The sequence below is a fragment of the Leucopleurus acutus genome (assembly GCF_964270905.1).
Source record: "Leucopleurus acutus genome assembly, chromosome: 20".
Lineage (NCBI taxonomy): Eukaryota > Metazoa > Chordata > Mammalia > Artiodactyla > Delphinidae > Leucopleurus > Leucopleurus acutus.
The window spans coordinates 36750575-36769025 of NC_139162.1; the positions used below are offsets into that span (position 1 = coordinate 36750575).

Here is an 18451-nt window from a genome sequence, read left to right on the forward strand (position 1 = left end):
GGCCAAGAAGTCACCAACCCTATGATATAAACTAGGTATACAGAGTATTTCCTAAGATGTAGGGCCTACTACTCCAAGTTTGGGACCAGTAGCATCAGCATCACCTGGGGGCTTGTTAGAAATGCAAATTGTCAAGCCCCACTCCAGCCTAATTACATCAGAATACCTAGAAGTGTTTGTTTTTTTCTTAACAAGCTAAAGTTTTAGAACGATCATCCTAGGGCAGTGTTTCTGATCCTCAGCTGCATAGAATATTGATGCCTGGGCCCCATCCCCAGAGATTCTGAGGTGCAGCCTGGCCTTTGACATTTTTAAAAGCTCCCTTTGTGATTCTAATGTGCAACCAGGATTGAGAACCCAGCTCTGTCATTTTCCTGCTGAACCAGGGTTAGACCCTTCATCCCTTCCCCCAAGCAGTTGGTGTACAGAAACCAGGGTGGAGGGCAGCTGCACCCATTTTCTGTGCTCAGGAATTCAAGTGGCGCTTTCAGCTGATTGAAGCATCATTTGATGTTCCCAAGAAACAGATTCCACAATCAACTCCACCACGCTTTGGCCCTGACCCAGTTTATCTCAACAAAGGAGGAGAGAGGAGCCCTTGTTCTCTGCATCCGAATAGCATCGGGGGCATATGAAGCCAGCAGCCTGGAAAGATCAAAACAGGCAGAACTGTGCATTTTTTTTAGAAAGAAAAATACGCGAAATTAGGAGTGATTTTCAACTTCTGGAATCAGGTTTTTTTTGGTTTGTTCGCTTTTGTTTTTAATATGGCATTTCCTTTTCAGGCCTCAAAGTACACAGTAACGCTGTGTCAAAGAAAAACAACGCACACACCAGCAATCTGAAAACTGGTTCAGAAAAACAAGGAGGAGTAAGGGTAAAATGAGGCCTATGATTAATGGTGATGGTTTGTGCGTGATCTCAAAGAGAAGATTCTTTGCAAATGCAAGAACAGGAGAAAAACTGGTCTTAATACAACCCTGCCCAGGAAAATGCCTGCATTTGCTCACCTCCTAAGGTGGTCTGCAGCAAATTTTATGGCTTTAGGTTAGCAAATCTGAAGTTGGATTGGGAACCTGGGAGCAAAGAGGACTTCATCATTTCTTAGATCTTTAGTGTCCAGACACCCAGTACTCCAGCCACCCTGCCCCTGCTCCCCAAGAAACTGGCAAGGTCGTAAAGCACAGACCTGTGGGGTTCCCGGGGTTGATGATGCACAGCACCTTGGGGTCACAGTGCTCTTTGGCCTCCCGCACGGCCCGCCGGAGCTCATTCACGTTCAGGGCCCAGCAGTTGTCCTCATCCAGGTAATAGTTCACCTGGATGGCATCGAGTTCAGAGATGACCGCCGAGTAGAGGGGGTACTGCGGGATGGGTATCATCACGCCCGTCCGTGACTTGCCACCCCCGGAGACCAGGATCTTCAGGATCGTCTGCAACCGAGAAGTCACATCTTGCAAGGCCACTGCCACTTCCCACCCGCGGGGGCTGACCAGCAGCAGGCGAGCTGGAAGGCCCCAACCCTGCCTTTCACCAGCCACCCCACTGCCTGCCTCCAGTGCAGCTCCATGGGAGTGGCTGAACTTCCCTGAGCCTCACTTTCCTCATCTGTAAAATGAGGTCTGCTATGAGAATTAAGCAAAATGTTTTAAAGTTCTCAGTACAGTGCATGGTATGTAGTTTAACACGCAATACTTGTTAGTAGTTTTTAAAGAGGTCTTTTAAAGCAGTAGCCCACAAACTGGCCCTGTCTCAGAATTATTCTGACCTCACCCCTGAAACTCATTCTGTATGTCTTGGGTGGAGCCCAGGAATCTGTCTGGTCGGTAGCTATCAGTGCCCAAGGCTGGACAGACCCCTGAACAAGGGATTGTTGAAATGGGATAAAATACCCAGCTATGGCCACCAGGTGGCGCTTCAACCTGGCTGTTTCCAAAGCTGAGTGCACCCTAGGTTCATAGGATTCCTGAGAAACCAGGCCTGGGGAGTCCTGTGGGGCACTGGTGGAGGTGGCAATAATTCACTGGATTAATAAGCCCAAACTCTTCTGGGCGAGTCCCCACCTTACACAGACTTAGCTCCTTTCTCAGGTTCGGCTCCTTGCTGCAAGAATGCCACTGGATTAAAAACTGCAATGACTTGATTCTTTCACTAAATCTTGAGGACCCCTCCTCCAACCCTCCTCTGGAACCTCTACCTATACCTGGGCTTCTCTGGGAATAGAAACGGGCCTTGGCAGAACACAGTGGAAGATGCCATGGTTGTGAGCCTGAGTCCAACACTAGAATCTCAAATGCCACAAGAGGCTGACTTAGAGCAGGCAGACCACCTAAGGTCTCTGGGCCTCAGTTTCCTCCTGGGTTCCAGGAAGAGTTTAATGCATTTGAAAGGCTTTAGGAAAGGACTAAAGCATTTAACAAACAACAAAAACAGGAGCCTTGGAAGTCAAGAGACACAGACAAAGATAACTCCATTACAGGAAGGGTCAGACAGGACAGGCTCCCTGAGTAGGGAGAACAAAGTGAGTGGATGGCACTCAGCACTGACTGGGCACGGGGGCAGGGTGCTGGAAGGGAAGGGAGGCTGCAGGTTCCTCAGGCCCTGGGTTCAGCCCCTTCCACTATGGAACACTTGATACCAGCCCCTCGTCACCTCTTCCACGGCTGATCCCCAGCCCAAGCCACCTCTTCTCTTGCCTCCTAAACACTCCCTTACATCTATTATGCCCCCTCCTGCCACACTTAAAGCTTAAGAACCTAAATATAATTATGTCCCTCCGCCTACTTCAAATCCTTCAGTGGCTCCCAGGCTCTCAGGACAACAAGGCCCCACCTGCTTCCCAGCCCACTGCTGGTAACTGGCCCTCACCATGTGTGCTCGTCCCCCCGATGCTGTTTCCAGACACACAGCCTCCTTCCAGCTCAAGGCCTCTACATAGGCTGACCTTCTGCTCCGAACCTGTCTCTCCCCTGCCTTCCTGAGTTCACAGGTACGCAGCTTCCAGATCTCTATCTGTTCAGCCTTCCTTGGAGAAACCTTCCTGCCCTCCCCAGCCCCCCAGGTCAGAGTCCCTGCTGCTCCCTCCTGTAACACTTTGTCCTCTTCCAGAAGAGAAACTGAAAGCTTAAGATTTGACATGTATTTATGTGCTATTAATGCCAGTCTTATCCAGCACTGATGTGTAAGCAGAGGCCAAATGTGTTTGTCTCCCCAGCACCTGGCACAGTGCCTCGCAGAGCAGATACACCGTATGTGCTGAGTGAGAGAAAGGCCGATGTCGCCAGGAAGACGGGCACCCTTGAGTGACCCCTGACTCCTCCCAGCTGGACCTGCTGGTGCCACTCTGGAGGGAAACTGAGGCTGCAGGGGTACCCAGGTTCATGAAGACTGAACAAGGTAAGGAGAGCAGGCTACCAGGGTGGGGCAAACAGCAGCGACCAGAGGGAGGCCAACCTCTCCTCCCAGGCTGTCCCCCTGCTAACAGGCTCACACACTCGGCCCTAACACGCAAGGCTGTTCTTCACGTGGGTGAACAGTGGACAACAACAAGCTACCCTCACACGTACGGAAATGCCGTCACTAGCTCCAGTGGTCAGGTAAATGTTGTCCGGGTCTGCAGGTACACCACCATCTCTCCTGGTGACATAGGCAGCCACATCTTCACGGATGCAGTTGACGCCCTGGCTAGCGCTGTAAGATCCTGTTAAGACAGCAAGCAAGACAGTGACTAGAGGCAGGATGTCTGGCTCCATAGCGTCTGTGATATCCATATAATTAACTGGGAGTGGGAAGGAGGGGGAGGTCAGGGAGGTCTCAGTGTGGCCCTATTCTCACTACTCTAGGCTCTGGAACTGTGGCAAGCTGCTTAACTACCTATCTGGGCTTCATCCACCCATCCTGCCATCTACCCACGTATCTGCCCACTCACTCAACCATCTGCCCATCTGCTATCCATCCATTCATCCATACATCCATTCACCTGCCCACCCACCCACCCACCCACCTGCCCTTCTGTTCATCTGTCCACCCACCCACTCATCCATTCATCCCCCCAGTATTTGCTGAGAACCTACTTACACATCAAGCATTATTCCAGGCCCTGGCTTCGAACCAGTTAAATGGTGCCCGTACCTGCTTTACCCACCCTACTGGGGTTTACACGTTCTAGGACAGTATGTACCATTACAGCTGGGACTGCTATGCTTCCATCACTGTTGCCTACACATGGTTCCACAAAACTTGAGAGAATGGCCACCCCAAAATGGCACCGTCTGCCAGCCCAGGAATCCAGAACCCTCACCAGCACTAACCACAGATCCCCTGGGGCTGTGAGGCATGACCCACCTACCCCCACCCCATGCCAACAGCATGCTCAGGCTGCCAATTTGGATCAAAATCCAAATCACCATTTACATGAAGTTCAAAAACAGTGGTGACCACTTTGTGCTTGGGGGTATTCACTGCAAAGGGGCACAGAGGAGCCTTTTGTGATGCTGGGAATGGTCAATGTCGTGATCTGGGCAGGGGTTACACAGGTGTGCACACATAGGTGCTGTACATTAATATTTGTGCTTTTTACTGTTTGCATAAAAACTTTTTCAAAATGTCAAGCCACTACTTATGTTTTTAAAAAGCAACTGAAAATAGGTACCTGTACATGCACAAAATCTCTCTGAAGGAGACTCAAACTGGTGAGGTGAATTCTCTGGGGAAGTGAACCAGGAGGCTTGGGGTCAGAGATGGGAGGCAGATCTTTCACTCTATATCCTTTTATACCATTTGAATTCTATACACATTTAAAGAGAACCAGCTCATTCCTTCTAAGACTACTGCAACAGCACCACCAGGAGGCAGGATGGAGCTCTGGAAAGTGGCCAGCTCTTCTCTGGGTCTCAGTGCACAGCATCCAAGGCCCAGCACCCAGGAGGTGCTGGGTTTCAGGGTCTGTGCAGCACTGGGCTGGCCTTTCCCCTCTGACCAGTTGTAAGTGGGGGCGGGGGAGGGGGGAAGGAGGCTGGACCACTTCTCTAAGGATCAAGTGGCAAACATTAACACGTATCAAACCTGGGTGGTGAGTACAGAGCCTTGTCACATTATTTGGGGTATCGAATGCATCTGAAATATTTTGCAAATAAAAAAGTGGGGAGGTACAGAAGCCAGTGTTAGAGAATCCTTCTTCTACTGGATGTCTTATTTGATATTTCTTGAGCTCCCATGCTCAGAAAGTTTCCTGTGCTCCCTATTTCCCTCTGCCTTCTTTCAGTGCCCTCCCCTCCACTCCATGAGGCCTGGCCATTTCCACACCAGCTAAGCCTCCTCTTCTTCCTGCCTTTAGTTCACCTGCTTCCCTGAATTCCCAGACCTTCCCCCACGGGCAAGCTCCCTGCTCCTGCCAGCCACAGACTTCCACCTTCTGTTATGCTCTGAACCACACTGATCCTTCACAGCTCAGACCTAGTCTCTCTCTAGGAAGCCTGAGATAGGGCCCCACCCCAGCCTTTCTCCCAGTCTGTGATTTCTCCAGTTATCTTATTTTATACAGATGAACCCCTGCCTCCCCATGTTGACTTGAAGGCAGGGACCATCACCTATTTCTTCTGTTCATCGCTGTAGAGCACCTACCCCTGTGTAGGACTCTGCCCTGGGACCCATGGCAACCTGCCTCCCACTGCCCACAAACTGGCACCATCTGCCAAACCCCCAGCGCCATCGCACCCAGGCCCTTTAACTCGATCACACTCAGCCTTAAACCTCAAGGCCTTTGCACACACCATTTCCTCTGTCTGGTGTGCATTAACAGAATCTTAGTCATCTTCCACATGAATTTGAATGCCAGTTTCTCCTTAAACCCTCCCTCTACATTAGAATCCCTTGTTATAACCCCACAGCTCTCTGCTCTTTCTCTAAGAACTCATGAAAACTGGGGATTATGTTTCTGTGTTAATTCTTTTTAATGTTTGTTTTTCCCAAATCTGACAGTGAGCTTCACAAGCACAGAAACTCCACCTGCCTTGTTCACCAGTGTCCCTCAGGGCCTAGAGCAGCGCCTGGTACACGGCGTGGGCCCAGAGAGGAGCCTGACGAGGGCGTTATCTCCCGGCTCCCACCTCCCCCAGGTGTGTCTAGGTTTCACCTCAATCCTACTTAAGATCCGGGACACAGCCTGAGAACTGGATTACTCATCAAACAAAAAATAAATGGAGCCCCAGTAAGAAATAATTTTAAAGGGCATGATAAAAACACGTCCAGGTGAGCCCTAAGACCTTGTGTACACATTTTATAATCTCTCCGTGGGCCAGGGTAGCCCTGGGCATACTGACATTTTCCATTTCCTTTATTTTTGTGGGCAGGTGCTCAGGCTGCTCAAGCCTTAGTTGACAGAGCACCACCCCCCCATTGTCCCAGTCTTGGCCAGGACACTGCCCCTCCCCCAACGATGGGCAGGAACAGGTAGTGACCTCCAGGGTGGGGCTTCTCCACACCTGACAAGGGGCACAAATGCCAACCTTCCTGCAAGCCCGGGAGGTGGGTACAAAGTATCTCCTAATTCAAGGATGAGGAAAGAGGCTCAGAGAGCACCTACCTCACCTGTCCTCATGAGCTCCCCAGACAGAACTCAATGCAGGTTCCCAAAACCCCAAAGGCCAACAGTCCCGACTCACACGGACATGGCCTCCCAATGCCATTCTCCCAGCCCTGGCTGACACAGAAAAAAACTTGTCGATGAGGCTTAGTGCATGGAACAAAATCCCCTCCCCGTTCCCCAGACATTGACATCAGATATGCAAGAGCAAACCCCCTCCCTCCACCTCCGGGTTGCAGTTCCTGGAGTCTCAGGCCCACTGCCATGGGTCTTCGAGAAGCGCCTTTGTCCTCTGGGCTGGGCAGAGGGTGCAGGAGGAAAGGAGCCTGGAGGCCAGGCCTCTGGGCTGGCCTCTGCCAGCTTGTGGTTCAGTCCTTGCCACACAAGGTGCTGGCCCACACCCCAAGCAGGCTGGCGGGCAGGGAAGCTGGCCCCTTCCTGAGAGGGACACTGTGAAGGACACAAACTTGGACAGAGGGCTGGTAGGGTGACCACAGCCAGGAAAGTAAGCATAGGGCTCTCCATAAAGGGACAGAGCAGAAAAGGGGGAGGGGAAAGGCAGGGAGGTGACAGAGATGCCAATTGTGGCTGATCCCCTGCTGAACAAGCCACAAGAATCCCCATCCCATGTTTTGAAACATTCAGGCACTAGTCCTAAAAAAGCCCTAAGGACAACGATTTTCCTCAGGACAAAGGAAGCTGGATTCCCTATGTAGGCACTGGGCAAAGGAATGAAGCAAAAATAAACAGGAAAAAGAACATGAGATGAGAACAAAGAGCCAGAGGCCCAGAGGCTGGAAATCCATCTCAGCAGGGAAGGGAGAGAAGATCATTTTCACATCTACAGGGCCTTCCTCCACGGAGCCCTCTGGTGCTGGGGGCCGAGGCTGGGCCTGGGCTCCCAGCACAAAGGAGCACAGTCCGGTGACGGGAACATAACACACAAGTTGGGGGCGGGTGGGCGGCACCTTCAGAGCAAGGAAACCACCAAAAGGGGGCCACAGGCACCTCACAGCGTGGCCACAGGGAAGTGAGAAGCCAGGCCAGCGGGGCATGTGCCTCCCTCTGGCCTCCGGCTTCGGAGGCTGCCTCTGGCTCAACCTTCTGCTCTGAGGGGGGGCTCAGCATCAAAGCCAGCTCCCAGTGTAAACCCCAAATCCAGCCAAATGCAGGCTCTTGCGCCTGAAGTGCCCCAATCCACCAAAAGATGGCATCGACCCCATAAGCTCAGCAAACAAGAGGCTGACAGAGCACGGACAAGAAGAACATTGTCATTTACTCTGCACGTCAGCCACCACACACATTCACACACTCACTCAACGTGTAACCCTTCATTCTGGGCCGAGGCCCAGGCCCACGGTGAGAACACACGTTCTTTTCACGCCCGCTGGGACCTGGCAAGTCGGGGCCTCACCCAAGCTGTTCCCGCCACAAGCCTGTAGGATCCGCCGGGCTCGTTTCTTAGCATCTTCTGGGAAGCTGGGGCTGTCCAACAGGTTCGGGTAGGTACAGAGTGCCATCACCTGGAGGAACAGAGGCATGGGCTGGGCTCCCAGCACCGCCCACCCCGGAGGGGCACAAAGGACTCTGGGCAGGCGACGGTGTGAGATGACAACTCTGAGGGACAGTGCCCTCACAGGCCTCTCCACAAGGGCCCCAGCCTGTGGGGGCCTGGGGACAGGCGGGGAGGAGGACAGTGGACGCTCTGCAGCGGAAGGGAGATGGTGAGAGGCAAGGTCCATGATGACCTGGGCCTGGGCGGAGGGTGGGCCACCACCCTTCGAGGAGCCAGGGGACAGAAGGAGGCTGCTTACTCTGCCCCACCTCCTCCATAAAGGACAGCAGCTCACATACCCAAGGCCATAAGAACCAGGGGTTCCAGAGCAGGGGGCTGGGGCTGAGGAGGCAGGTGCACCCCAGATGACAGGATTGCACAGACCTCTGCCTACAGCCTGAGCACCCCCCATCACCCCTTTTCCTGGCCAGAACTGAAAACCGATTCAGCTTTTTCACCTCTGTAACACAGAAAATCACCCTAACCTCACAAATTAAGAGGATTAAGCAAGGAAATGTTTGCAAAAGTGCTGGCAAACCCCCGCTCACCAGGCAAGTCTAAGCTGGAAGCTTAAGAGCGATGCCAGGAGCACTGAGGCAGGCTGTGGCTCACGGCTGGGGGACTTTGGGTGGGCGCAGGCTTCTTGGAGCCCGGCTTTTCTTCAAAAAGATTTGTGCAATAGGCAGTGACCCAGCCTGCCCTCCTCCCTGGGGTGCTTGTGAAGGCTGGAGGAGGCCAGCACCAAGTGGGAGAGGCCGGGCCTGCCACAGCCGGCGGCAGGGCTGGATCCGGGAGTGTGCCAGCCAGCCAGAAAAGGCTGAGGCAACAGGAGGCGCCCCAGGCACGTGTGGGGAACCTCTGTAGAGGGAAGCCACCTTGGGCCTCTCCTCTCCTAAGCTGTGTGCTTCCAGGACAACCAGGATGCTCTGACCTCCTCTTGCTCCACTTCCCTGGCAGAGCCTCTCTGTCTGGTCTGATCCACTTCCTCCCCACAGGCCCAGCTTGGGGCCTCTGACATTCATGGGCAGCTGGCACGCTCCTGAGGTCTGCAACAGTGGCCATGGGAGTCCATGCAGTGGATGTTCCTGAGGTCGTTGCCAGCCTTGGTTCTTCTCCCCCATACCCTGTGTGAATTCCCTGAGGGGCTGCAGGCTGAGGCCCCGGGGCCCCCAACAACCCTCCACCCAGGGAGCAGGGTAGGATCGCCCCTCCTGTGTGCCAGTCCCTGCAGCAGGAAATACGGGCAGGAAAAGACCAGGGCATTCAGCACTCAGCTTTGCTGCCTGCCCCAGCCTGCCAACCTTAACCACACAAGGACCAAATTTTGCCCCATTCCTTCTCCAGGGAAAAGCTTTCACTGTAGCTGGTCTCCAACCTCTGTCTAGCAGGCCCTGGAGTACTCTCCCACCTTATCTTTTCCCCTCTAGCCCACCAATCCCACAGTTTTGGCCCATGCAGCATCCTTGCAATCGGCACTCAAACTGAAACACTGCAATGTGCCTCTTGAGGGCCTTCACACTCTCCATCTCATGGAGTCCCCCAGCAGTCCTCCGAGGCAGTGTCTGGTGATCTCCACTTGCCCAAAGCCACCCAGCTGGTAAGCAGCAAAGCCAACACTCAAACCTGGGGATTCTCACTTGGGAAGCCATACCTGGACCCCCACGCACCATCTCCCAGCCCACTGGGCCTCTACCTCTCCCATCTACTCTCTGATGCCCTCACCAACCCAGCTCCAAACTCAGCATCCAGGACCATGCATCTGGGAGCCTTGTATACTAGAGCATCCTCAAAATGGGTTTAGGAATTTTAGACAGCTTTGGAAGGGGAGGAGACAGGGAGAGAACCAGTGGGGACATTAGGCACTGGAGGGGCTGCTACTTCAATGGCACCTCCCTGTGGGATCCTGGTGTCTGCTGTGTCCTGAGGGAGCTGGACAGGCAAGGAGGCAGAGGTAATGTAATGGGCCTGGCTGGCTGGTTCCCTGCTGTCCCAGTGGCCTCTGTTCCTGAGGGCCAGCTCACCTGTCGGAGGAAGGTGATTGGCTGCTGGCCCATGGCTTGGGCATCCCCGATGTTGGCACGGATGACCTCAGTGAATGGTTTTTTGATACCCTGAGTAGAGAGAAAGCAACAGGTGGTTACTTAGTGACTCTCAGACCCTGGATTCCAGAGGCCAAGCAATGCTCAACAGGATATTAATAAGCAGCCCTATTCTGAGCCTTGCCAGGTGTCAGGCCCAGTGCCCTTGACATGTTTGGTCCCATTTGACCTTCACAACCACCCCTATGAGGAAGGGCCAGTATTGGGTTGGCCCAAAAATTGGTTTCGGTTTTTCGGTTTTTCATAAGATGTTATGGAAAAATCCGAATGAACTTTTCGGCCAACGCATATACAACCCATTTTACAGATTAGGAAATTAAAGCTTCAAAAGGTTACCCATTTTCTGAAAAGGCCAGAAGAGCTTCCTGGGCTGCCAGAGCACCCTGAGGCAGCTGCAGGTCCACACTGACCCTGGGGCAAATGTGGTGGGAGGGAGGGAGGGGTCTGCAGCAGAAAACATCAGGGAGAGGATCCCACAACTGCCGGCTCCCTCCCCCCACGCGCAGCTCCACCTCCACCCCTACGTGAATGACTGGGGCACTGCAGCCACCCTCCCCTCCAGAAGACACTGATCAGCAGGGACCTCTTGGGGGTCATTCTCTTGCAACCCTGTCTTTGCAGGATGAAGAATGTGGGCTGATTTTCATATTGAAAAAAAAAAAAAGCATCAGGGATGAAAAGACTGGCTCAAGAGCAAAACTGAGGCCACTGCCTGAGCAATGTGTTTAGCACAGAACAGAGATGGCAGAAAGAGGAGGAACTCGGAAACCCTGGCAACAATGTCACTGGGGAGGTGACTGCAGGACACCCCGGCTGCTGCTAAGGAGAAAATGCATTTTGGATGGAGAACTGTGGGGATCTGGAAATGTGGGAACTCCACGCAGCTCACTGATAAATCCAGAATTAGCCACTGTAAGAGTTAGAATCAACAGCAGGTTCAAGGACCTCCCAGGGCAGCTGAAAAGATTATCTGAGACAAACAGTATGAAAGCACTTGGCAGAGTACAAACATCATCATCTTACAAAGCTGGACCAGGAACAAGGTCACAAGGGTCATGGTGGAGGAAGAAGGCGGTGGGGCAAGGGGTGGCAGTACCAAGGGGGGGTCTGGGTGGAATGCCTGGCCACCTTTCCATATCTCCAGCTGCCCTTTCCCCAAAGGCACCCTAAATACAAATTTTAAAGGTACAATTCTATGGTTCTGACACTTGCCTTCTCCATTTCACACAATGTGTGCATAAAAGCAACTTTAGAAAACTCTCCCTTTTTTAACTCAGTAATATACCCCTTAAGTAAAGACCAGTGGGCTTAAGGGATGAAAGCAGCTGCCTGCCGAACAAGTCTTCCTGACCCTCATCTGCGACTCCTCAGCCCCTCCCATACAGAAATTCTCCAGCTGCTTCGGGAGCCAGGAGGCATGGGGCGCTGAGGAGGGCACCCCAGAAACAGCACTGGACCGTCATAAACAGGGCCTGATAAGTCTCCAAAAGCTACGTTTGGTGGCGGGTAGCGGGGAGAAAGGCCTTTTAATTCCCTCCTGCTCCTTTTACCAAGTTCTTCAGGGCTGGCCAATATGGAAAGACATCTCAGGGGGCCAAGGCAGGGGGACAGCACCACCCACTGCCCAGGGCTGGGCTGGGGTGAGGGCAGGCACCCTGGAGACAGGCTTCGGGGCATGTGGCCTCAGGGCTCGTCCCACAGGTGGAGCAATCCAGGCCACTGTGTGCAAAGGGGCAGACCTGACCCACTCCTTGGCACTGGCCTGGGCTCCTGGCATGGGACGCTCTGTCAGCCTGACTCAATTGCCACGGTCCCCCAGGGCTGGCTAGCTGAACTCAGGTGATTTCCATGGTGTGGGCACAGCCCATTCTTCGGTAGGGAGTAAATGTGTCACAGTCAAGGGCCAGGAACTACAACACACAGCTGCGGGCCCTCAGCCAGCCCAATGCAGGGAGAGAATAATGCCTGGAACAGATCCCTGGATGTTCCCTTCCTGTGCCCTCACCCTGCACTGCTCAACCAATCTGGGGCCTGCCAACAAGCAGCCTAGGAGCATAGAGCATCTCCTTTCTCGGGTCTGGGTATCTATGGTCTCCAGACACTTCGCTATGATGGACGAGCTGCAGGGTGGGAAACTGGCTCCTCTGAATGGGCAGGGGACCAGCCTGCCCAGCCAAGGGCCACCATACAAAGGAGACTCCTGTATCTAGGCACTTGAGATCTACATGGGTTGGGAAATACCAAGGAGTCAGGGGCAGGCTCCTGCCCACAGTGACTCATCCAGGCCTGCACGCACACCCAATGGCAACCTCACCTCAGCCCCACCCTCCGGGAGCCTGCCAGGTCAGCACATAGCTTTCTAGTTCCAATTCCCAGCATCCTAGAGCCCACCTGTTTAACTCATCTGCACACATCCTGCCCAGAGCTGCCTCCCTGTGGGGCACCGAGATGAGAGCCAACACAGGGGGGCTCTCTTCCCACAGTTCAGTTCAAGGAGGGCTCAAGGAGAAGGCCCCCAGGCTCTGGGGATGGCATATTTCAGAGGGTGTTAGCAGGGAGAAGGAAAAAGGAGTTAGCATTGTCCTTCCCAGCTCAGAGGCCCAGCATTAGGACAATGGACAATTCTAACAGGCACAAGGCAGTTTCCTCAAGATAGGGGTGGCTCCTGTCATTTCATGTGACATGCGAGCGGGAAGGTTTGGTAGGACGGTGAGTCCCCAAAGAGCCTCCCTCTCCTTCAACAAACATTTATGAATCACGCCCTGTGACAGAAGTGGGCAAGACAGGAGAGACTACACCTTCAGAGCCCAGGCTGATGAAGAAGTGGACTCAGAGAAGGGAGAGAGGGCACAGCTGGCTCCAGGCCAGGAAGGCCACGTGAAAAGACCCCAGGGCCATGAGCAAGACTGGGCAGGCAGGAAGTCCAACAGAGAGCTCCAGACGGAAGCCCCAGAGACAAACCCAGCTAGTCCCCAGGGTCCCTGAAAACAGGTGCGCTGCACAGCTGAGGAAACCGAGGCTCAGCACAGGGTCTGGCCCCGACCATTATGACAGGCAAAGCTGGAAGAAACCGAGCCAAACCTATACAGGCCTGTGATTAAGAGATGAGGTGGGGGCTTCCCTGGTGGCGCAGTGGTTGAGAGTCTGCCTGCCGATGCAGGGGACACGGGTTCGTGCCCCGGTCCGGGAGGATCCCACATGCCGCAGAGCGGCTGGGCCCATGAGCCATGGCCGCTGAGCCTGTGCGTCCGGAGCCTGTACTCTGCAGCAGGAGAGGCCACAACAGTGAGAGGCCCGCGTACCGCAAAAAAAAAAAAAAAGAGATGAGGTGGGAGCTCCAAGGGCTGAGTTTCCTAACCACGGAAGCAGGGAAGGCTGGACGTAGGTTCCTGAAGTCTAGGGGCCTGTGGGAGGGTCAACCGTAGAAGCTGAGGTTTGCAGGGATGAAAGCTGAATGAGCTCCAAACAGGATAATTCAAGATAGCAAGGTTAAGGCCCAGGCAGGAGAGCAAACCCCACATTCCTAGACCCAGAGACTCAAGGGGAAGGCAAGGAAAGAGTGACCCCTGGCACTCTCCCCAAGCAACTCTCATTATCTTGAAAATGAAGACTCTTAAGAGTTCTGACTGGGGAATTCCCTGGCGGTCCAGTGGTTAGGGCTCCACACTTTCACTGCTGAGGGCATAAGTTCAATCCCTGGTCGGGGAACTAATAAGATCCCACAAGCCATTTAGTGCGGACCAAAAAAAAAAAAAAAAAAAAGAGTTCTGACTGGTTTCTAGCTGTTCAAAGCATCATCACTAAACATCTCCAACTAGTCTTTAGGAGAAATAAATTGGGCTCATTTTGCAGAGGAATAACTGAGGCCAAGGTGCTCTGAGTAACTTGTCTGAGGCCCACAGCACATAAAGGCAAAGCCCAGGATGCAGGTCCTTGGTGACTGGGGCAGGGTGGGTGGGTGGAGGGTTCCAAATGGAAGCCTACACTACAAATTTCTTTATTTTAAGATAGCATCTAAGCGCTAAAGAAAATGACCAATGAGATTTCACCTCTTGTGCTTGGCACATCCAGAGTTTCCAGACTTAGTTCTTAGCTAACGATAAGGAGGTGCTACAGCATTCTCCACTTTTACTGTGTTTAGATGCAGCACACACTGATGTTAACAGTATTCAGTTTTTCCCTTCGTAAATGTTTTGCCCTGAGTCTGTGTACTTTTACAAACAGAAGCCTTCCTGTCTCCACTTATGCCAACCTCCTCCCTTCCCCCAATAAAACAAGGGAAAAAGAAGTAGGTTGAGGAGGAACAGACAGATCTTTTCAAAACTCCTACTAATGGCAGCTTATTTTTAAATGCTGCTCCCAATGAACACCAGGATCTGAAAAGCTGATAGGTTCTCCCACTTAGAGCTGCTGTCAGGGAGAAACAGGGCCTCCCTGAGAGCACACAGCCCAGGCTGGAGGAGAATGGTCCCTTTCACACACCCACTTAGTCAAGTGCCCCTCCTCCTTCAGGCTCTCCTGAACATTCTCCTCCACTCCTACCACCAAGCAAGATAGACGAGACTTGCCTGGCAAGCCACCCCACAGTCAAAAACCAGAGCCACATTGACATATATACACTACTAAATGTAAAATAGCTAGTGGGAAGCAGCCGCATAGCACAGGGAGATCAGCTCGGTGCTTTGTGACCACCTAGAGGGGTGGGATAGGGAGGGTGGGAGGGAGACGCAAGAGGGAGGGGATATGGGGATATACGTATGCGTATAGTTGGTTCACTCTGTTATACAGCAGAAACTAACACACCATTGTAAAGCAATTATACTTCAATAAAGATGTTAAAAAAAAAAAACCAGAGCCACGTGTCCAGCCAATCAGCCGGTACTATTTACAGAGCACCTGGTGAAATGATTCCATAAGGCAGCTTAAAGGTCTTCAGATGGACAAAAAGGCACAAAAGTCAGGACCTGGGGAAAAACCCTGGGCCCACCCGACCTTCCTTTTATAGACTAGGGAAACCAAAGCCCAGAAAGGATTGAAGATTTACCCCAAGTCACTCAACTCTCTACAAATCCCATCTCTAACCAAATCGAACCCTTTAAAATAACATCAGTCCAGTTTTGATCATTAGAGTTCAAAATGGAGGTAGAAAAAAAACGAAGCTGTGCAAAGCCAACGTAAGCCAAGCCAAGCCAAAAAAAAAAAAAAGACTGGGAAAATATGGCCCTCTCAGAAGGGGCACTGTTTAAGCTAGCAAAATGGAGAGGCTGTCTCTAGAGAATGAAAGGTTTAAGCAAGGCTATGCTGGCTTGGCTGGGGCTATTATCTCCAGCACCAAGAATCAGGCAACTGAGATTCGACCAAGTGAGAAGCGAATAAGAAGGGATGAATTTGAACGAAAGCACCGGAGAATGTAGGTGGACAGAAAGAATGTCTCAACTTACTCAGGGGTAGAACATGGCAGTGGGACCATCTGTCCTAGAAATCACAGGGTGTTTCCAGCCCAAATGACCAAGAAATTTCTCCACCTCAATGATGGAGCCATACCCTGTTGGAACACCATCCTGGTTCCCCATTGCACACTAAACTTTGCACCATAAAGTCCTGAGCCCAGCACACAAGACTCCAGTCCCCCTTTTCCATCTTATTCATCTACCATATCTCTCTGCCAGACAGGGCTCTCCAAATAGCACCAATTCCCTTCCCCAAATGCCCAGAACTTCCCAACCTTCTGTCTTTGCTCACAGCCCTCCTTCCACCTGGAATGCTCTCACATTTTCTGTGCCTGCTAAAAAAATCCCACCAATCCTTAAAGAATTGGGGGAAGAGAAGCTCAGGTCCAGAGGACAATATGGCAATCAGATCCCTGAAGGCAAAGACAGTGTCCCCTTCTGCCTTAATCATCCTTGTACTTCATGGAGCCCACACGCAAGCTGCTATTTAACAACAGGCAGAGATAATCCGTGGAACCCCTACAAGTTCTGGAACCAGAAAAATCAGTTGTAAAGTGATAAACCGGAAACAATTTAATCTCAGCCTTATCAGGGAGACTGTTGTCTTAAGGAGGGCCAGCTAGAGTCTGCCAGGTATCAGCAAGGAGCAGAGCAGCAAAAGCCCGTTTTCTCTGCCTGTGGCCCACCTTCGGGACAGGGAGGCACAGAAACCGAGCCAGCCTTCTGTGGGCCAAGCTTTAAACTTAGCCCTGCAAGGAGTCAGAGGGAGACACTGGACTCTGACTTGTCCAACTCACTGTTTTGAGTCAGCAGAACTGAGTGTCCCAACAAGGTGTCAGCGAGCCATGAGCTCATCAACCCCCCAAAGTCCCCACGTTAATGTAACGGTCCCACCACGGCTTCCTCCCATGCATTCAAAGAACATTAAGTGGCCAACTCACCCCCAAGACATCCAGTTCTGGTGCCTGTGAGAGCGAGATCAAGGAACCCTCCCCCCTTCTGGGTTAGAACTATCTTAGGCAAGCAGCTTGGTGACCGCTGTCATCAGTTCTTACAAATCTTAGGAGTGTTTACTTTTTTTTACATTACCCTCTTGACTCCGCCTCCTGAATTCCACCTGGGTTAGAACTCTGGTATCCTACAGGGGCATCTCTTACACCCACCCCAGCCGCCCTGGTTGCAGGGAGGCAGAAATCACTACTGGGTGTGTGGTCACTTTACACACAGCTATGAACTCAAGTTAAGGTCCCAGCCAGCCGGCCACCAGGAGGAAGAACGTCCCAGGGCCACCCTACCAAGGCCCAAAAGGCCCAAGCCTCTGCTACCCACTGGGAGAACAAGATATGGCTGTCAGTCAGGGTTCCAAAGGGGGCCTAAGGGAAGGAATTGTGCAGGACACTCTGCAACAACTCCACTTTTGTCAGGGAATCATTACTGGCAAAATGACCCAAAAGGTCTCAGACAGAGAAAGAAAATCTTCGTGAGCAAACCTAAGTCTCCTCAGAGCCTTCCTCCCTCCCCTGGTACCTAATGTGATCTCTGAAATTCTGGTTTCTTTCTTTGCTGCCTGTTGTCGTCCTCACCCCCACCCCCAACCCCCCATGGATCTTGGTTCCACGCGGGTAGGACGGCCACATAGCAGGCAGTGCCTGGCACTAAGGGCAGCTCAATTATAACTGATGAATTCAATTCAACAAGTGAACCATATCTGAGGGCCTTTCTTTGTGCCAGGTGCCAGGCACTGGCGGGTAAAGGGATGGGGGGAGGGCATTCTATCGTTTTAGCCAAGGTGGGTCGAATGAAAGAGCTGGCCACGCGGGTGGGAGGAAGTCCAGCGGGCGAACCCCAGCAGGGGACAGCTGTTACTCTTCCCCCCCCCCCCCACCAGTGGCCCCTAGCCTCCCAGGGCCCTCCTGCCCCACGAACCCTGGAGCCAGCGCTCACCCTCTGCAGCTCGAGCTCGATCTCGCCGGCCTTGAGCACGATGGGTCCCCGCACCGCGTACTCCACCGCCTTCACCTGCGGGTTCATGGACTCGAGCGTAAGGATGCGGTCGCGCCGGCTCCGCTCGGGCCGCACCTTGAGCACCGCCGAGGCCTCGGCGGCCGCGCTGCTCTGACCACGGCCCCAGGGGCCGAGGGTCCGGGGGTAGCAGCCCCGCCGGACCAGCGCCGCCGCCCGCTGCATCGCGCGCCCGCCCAGAGAAACCTTGGGACAAAAAGGAGAAGAGAACACACACGTCACGCACAGCCCAAGGCGGGCACGCCGACACCCGTCCCCAAGCCCAGCCAAGGGCTCTTTCAGCTAGCGGTGCCAGCCTGGCTTCTGGGACGGGTGCCCATCCCCCGTCGACTCGGACCCTGCACCTCGCCGCTGCAGAGCCAAAGCACCGCACGACAGGGGTTTTGCAAAGTCTGCTCCCAATGCATGCATGCAACGTGCCTGTCGCCACCTGGCCACCCCCTCTTCTAGTCCGGCTAGACCGCGCGCCTGGAGCTGCTCCTCGGCTCTGGCGCCCGCAGCCGCATCCCAGCTCCCGCACTACACGGCTCTTGCGCTCGCACACCCACCGCCGGCGAGTCCGCCCGGGCCTGCCAGCTGGCTCCTGGGCCTTGTAGTTCCCTGGTCTGTTTTCGTAGCAGGTGTGTAGAGCTGGTAGAACTACAAGTCCCATAGTGCCCCGCGCTGGCCTGATCGGGGGCCGGGCAAGAGGCGGGAGCGGTGGTCTGGCTCTGCTGTAGGCTGGGCAGGCTCTTTTGTCTGG

At 53.3% G+C, this 18451-nt stretch overlaps 1 protein-coding gene across 1 annotated transcript in view; it reads right to left on the reverse strand.

The window, feature by feature from the left end:
- GPT2 (glutamic--pyruvic transaminase 2) overlaps positions 1-18224 on the reverse strand; it is a 34736-nt gene extending 16512 nt beyond the window's left edge. The window contains exons 1-6 of the mRNA XM_082863428.1: positions 18130-18224; positions 17632-17895; positions 10160-10249; positions 7998-8106; positions 3567-3700; positions 1190-1433 (exon numbers count right to left, since the gene is read on the reverse strand). Coding sequence (XP_082719554.1) covers positions 1190-1433; positions 3567-3700; positions 7998-8106; positions 10160-10249; positions 17632-17874 — 820 coding nt within the window. The 5' untranslated portion in view covers positions 17875-17895; positions 18130-18224. The remainder of the gene's footprint in view (positions 1-1189; positions 1434-3566; positions 3701-7997; positions 8107-10159; positions 10250-17631; positions 17896-18129) is intronic.
- Positions 18225-18451: the final 227 nt, after the last annotated feature.